This window comes from Echinops telfairi, unplaced genomic scaffold, assembly GCF_000313985.2.
Source record: "Echinops telfairi isolate 266 unplaced genomic scaffold, ASM31398v2 ScPeMD7_10;HRSCAF=50, whole genome shotgun sequence".
Lineage (NCBI taxonomy): Eukaryota > Metazoa > Chordata > Mammalia > Afrosoricida > Tenrecidae > Echinops > Echinops telfairi.
In genome coordinates this window covers 1,276,050-1,280,540 of record NW_022103907.1, presented here as the reverse complement: position 1 = coordinate 1,280,540, position 4,491 = coordinate 1,276,050, and the positions used below count along the sequence as shown (strand labels likewise).

The window sequence follows — 4,491 nt, the reverse complement described above, 5'->3', positions numbered from 1 at the left end:
CGCCCGGGAGCGTCTGGGGATTTGCTGCAGCGCGGAAGCTCCCGTGACGCAGGACGCGCGTTGGCGGGATTGCCCTTCTCTTGGTCCTTGCTGGCCGTCCGGTTCCCCGCCACTCCGTAGACGCAGTGCTCGCGCCCTTCCCGCGTGTCTTTTCTTTCCTTGGCTTTATGCGCCGCTTTTGCAAGCACTTCCGCACGCTTCGGTTCACTGGGAAGTCTAGATTGCAGCTTCACCATGCTTGAAATCCTGCGCTGTAGGAATCAAGGAGGTGTTATTCTGATGGAGAAGGTTAACACGGCAAATGAGGGGGTTGGGTACCGAACCCTTCCACATAACTAGATCTTCAAGCGGGTTAAACCTACCATGTCCTCGTCAAGAAGAAAGATGGGGTGGTCGGCCCAAGTAAAGATTTACAGTATCAGAAACACTTAGGAGCAGTTTCCCTGTATCCTATAGGCTCACTGTGAGTCAGAATCTACTCAAAGGCAGCGAGAAGTCCCCATGTGTCCCTGGAGGAAGTAAATGTTAAGAGCCCTGGAAGCATCAGCAATAAAAATATTTTAAATGAGATGGGGCTTCCACATATTTGACTTCTTTTGTCACACTGTGCATACTATTTTCCCACAATGGTATTTCGTTCATACCTCTTCATTTGCTTCACCACTCTATGTTGCAATGGTTTGTAAATTGATCTCCCACGCTCAGTGGTAAGTTCTCAGAGCGTGAAAACCTACATCTTTGTGTCAAACACATATAAGAGGGAGAAGGAGAAATCTGGAGGCTCGGGAAGATAGGTTGTGCAGTTTCCACCGTGTAAAATCGCCTCTTAAAAGGCAGCGAGAAGAAGGAAGCAAAGGGGTTCTGGCCTGTTCTAGGAAATGGCCTGGCCCAAGGCTTTTACTTGTTTCCCAGGTGTTTCCCAAATGCAGTCAGAAGCTGTCCTAGGCTCTAAGTGCTTCTCCCACTCACAGATCACGAATAGAAGCTAGTATGGGTTGAGATCCCTCTAGATGCCGGAGACTAGTCTAAGTGTAACACACTTGTTATCCCAATACCTTACAACCATGTGAGGCAAGTCCTCTTACCATCTTCACTTTGTCCATGGGATGATTTGGACACAGCCTATGGAGGCCCTTAACTCGTTGTTGCTGCTGGGTGCCGAGGGCACACACAGTGAACGCATGTCCCACAGGAACTCACACTGTCTGGTCCTGTGCCATCCTCACAACTGTGGTTCTTGCACCACGTCAGTCCATCTCATGAGGCGTCTTTCTCTCTTGCACTGACACGCCACCAAGTATGTTCTGCAGGGGTGGGTCCCTCCTGAGAACATCACAGAGTACGTGAGACCGAGGCTCACCAACCTAAGGAGTATTCTGGCTGTACTTTTCCAAAGATAGATTTGTTTGTTCTTCCGGCAGTTCAATATTCTTGGCCCCACGTCATACACATCAGGAGAGAGCAGCACTGGGATTCAAACCCGGGCACCTAGAACCAGAGCCTACACTGTTCATTGTGGTCATGTCAACAAAAAAGTGGGTGAAGGGAGACATCGGTCAGTGTAAGACATGAAAAATATATATATAAATTATCAAGGGTTCACGAGGGTGGGAGGTGTAGGGGAAAAATGAGCTGGTACCAAGGGCTCAAGTAGAAAGAAAATGTTTTGAAAATGATGATGGCAACATATGTACAAATGTGCTTCACACAATGGATGGATGGGTGGATTGCGATAAGAGCTGTACAAGCCCCCAATAGAATGATCTTTTTTTCAAAAAAATTGTCATGTATGTATGTGAACTGAGCTATTTAAGTGGGCTTATGCTATGTCATAAATTCAGAAAATGGAAACCATGTGTTGTAGAAAAAGTTATTGTCCAACAAGTACTTTGTAATGGTCCAGATGACTTCCAGAGCTAGCATTTCCTAGCGCCTCCCACCTCCCCGCCCCCCCCACACACACACTCAGCCTTTTCTCTATTTCAGGACGGAGCTTGTGTGGGGACAGTCATCAGGAGGAGAGTATTCGGAAGCTAGAGTGGTGGTCTTGTCTGGAGTAGTTCTTACAGGCTCATCACTGCCGCTTCAGCTTGCAGCCGAGAGAAATGAGGAAATGGCTCCATCCCTACATCTTATTTTGTACATGGATCTAGTCTCTGCTTTATTCTAGAAGAAGGGACTTAATTAGCTTATATAAACGTACCCGATAGGGTACCCTAAATATAAGTACAGAGCAGAAGAGCGCTGGGGTGAAGTGGTTAAGTAAGAGCTCTGCTGCTAACATTAGCTGTGGTTCAAGGTTGGTGGTTCAAACCCACCACGGACTCACTGGCCGAGAGGTGTGGGCGTCTGGCCCCCCTAAAGATGCATACCTTGGAAATCCTACCGGGCAGATCTAATCTGTCTCCATAGGTTGCTCTGAGGCAGAACCAACTCGATAGCAGTAGGTTTGATTGTGGTACAGCAAGAGATTGGGCAGAAAGAAGCTACGAGAGGCAGTTTTCTATGCAAACGTTGTGGTATAGGTCATACTGGTTTGCTAGAGAGAGGCCACAGACATGACTCATAAACTCTCTAGCAACCAAAGAAAAGATCAGTTGGGAGGAGGTGTTTTGGCTGAGCTGGAACTAGGAGTTGAATCCCCTTGAGAAGTTGGGTGCCACTTCCCTGAATCTCTTCTGTACCGGAGCCGCATGGAGTAACAGAAGGTTTGTGACTACTCGCACAGGTGCCTGCTTATTCTCCACTTTTCCCAGGGCCTTTGCCCTCCGTGGAAACAGCGACAATAACAAACAAAACCCAAACCTGTGGAACATGGTCTATGGTGGTGTTTCAAATCGCTGCAGACATGTATCAAGGAAACTGGATCGCTCTGAGAGATTATCACCAACTGAAGCAGAAAAGGAGAAGCGGGCTCTGCCCAGAATTCTGGGGGTTAGAAGGGACCGGGCAGTGGTTTTGAGTACTGTCTGCAGCCAGTCCACCCCCTGCAGAGGGTCCCCTGCCTAGGAACCCTGGGAAAGAAGAAACCCCTCCAAACCTGGAAGGGCTCTAATACTAGAGGCTCAAACAACTTTCTATGGGACCCCGCTCCGAAAACAAGGGGAGCATTCAGGAGTCTTCAGATTTTAAAGCGAAACCGTCCTATGTTCTATCTGGTACTTACATCCCGGAAGCTTGAAGCAGACCATATGACTATTAACATTAGGTAAGATAAACAGATGCTACAATTAAGTTCTATTTGCTACCACTGTATCTTTGTCGTCGTACCCCCCTCCCCCAGTGTGAAAATGTTTATTGAGGGGAACCAACCAACCAACAAACACCTCTCATCTCACTAGATGGCTGCTGTCAGTCTTTATTTTTTTGGATATACATGGCGAGGCGATGTATGATGCGGGGTCAAAAAGCTCGTGGAAAAATTCCTTGATCTTTTCATTCCGTTTTTGTTTTTGTTTTCACGCACCTTTGCAAACCCCCTGGGAGGATGCATCTACACCTATCTCTTTTCCAAATTCTCCATTCCGTGACATCCTATTGATGACTTGCAATTTGCCAAGATGAGCGCGTTTACACCAGTGAAATCCTACCAACCGTAGTAGCCTTTTCCTCCAGAGCTACGTGTTCAACACCCACCAGCACATCCCTGAGCAGAAGACGACATTTGGGCCTCAGATTTCAATATCCTGGGGCAGTCACAGAGATGTCTGTGGAAGGGACCTTCTGATCTTTACTTGGATCTCCTGATAGTTCAGAGGCTTGGAGCATTGTGAATTGCAAGTCTTATTGGAAAGGTGATCTTATTTATACTCACTAGCAGGGTGTGCTGGCAGCCATTAGATCAAGGCAGACCAGTGTGTAAAGGAACCCAGGCGCCACCGTACTGAGACCAGAGAGAGGCCCCTTTGGAAGGTCCAAAAATAAAGCACTACAGAAGCCAATGAAGAGCAGCCTCGTCACCCCCCGTAGTTAAGACAGCAAAGACTTCCTTCAGGGAGCTTTCTTATAACACCTCTCGATATCAGCCAACGTGGTGTGGCAGTGAGTGAGGTGAGGTGGCAGAATACACAGGTTGTGATATACAGCTTCTTGGTGCCCTGCCTTATCCCAAGGTATTTGAACGAATGAATGAGTGAATGAATGAATGGGCATTCATTAGACTGTGCTCCCATCAGTAGGATGCCTCTCAACCATGTCTTCAGCGAGTCTTAAGTGGTAATAGGGTCTACAGCTTACTAGAGGTACCTGGAGGGCAGCCATTCAGTGTCTCAGATGTCACCGGCTTCGTGTAGGCAGCTCAGCTAAAGAAAGTGGAGAACCCAGACGCTGACACACATCACAGTCGGAAGCTGTCCGCTCTCTACAGAGCTTGTATATTGGACAAGGCCAGGATTTTCCCTTCAGCTTTAGTTCATTTCAGTACATCGAATAAGGGTCATCAAAGTCCTACTTTCTCAGCTCTGCCCTAAGGAAAGCCTTCAGTCATAACGG

General features: G+C 47.7%; 1 protein-coding gene across 1 annotated transcript in view; it reads right to left on the bottom strand.

Moving 5' to 3' along the window:
* The window catches only part of PPP1CB (protein phosphatase 1 catalytic subunit beta), a 42,287-nt gene extending 42,051 nt beyond the window's left edge, over positions 1–236 (bottom strand). Inside the window, exon 1 of the mRNA XM_045287014.1 lies at positions 49–236. Coding sequence (XP_045142949.1) covers positions 49–236 — 188 coding nt within the window. The remainder of the gene's footprint in view (positions 1–48) is intronic.
* Positions 237–4,491: the final 4,255 nt, after the last annotated feature.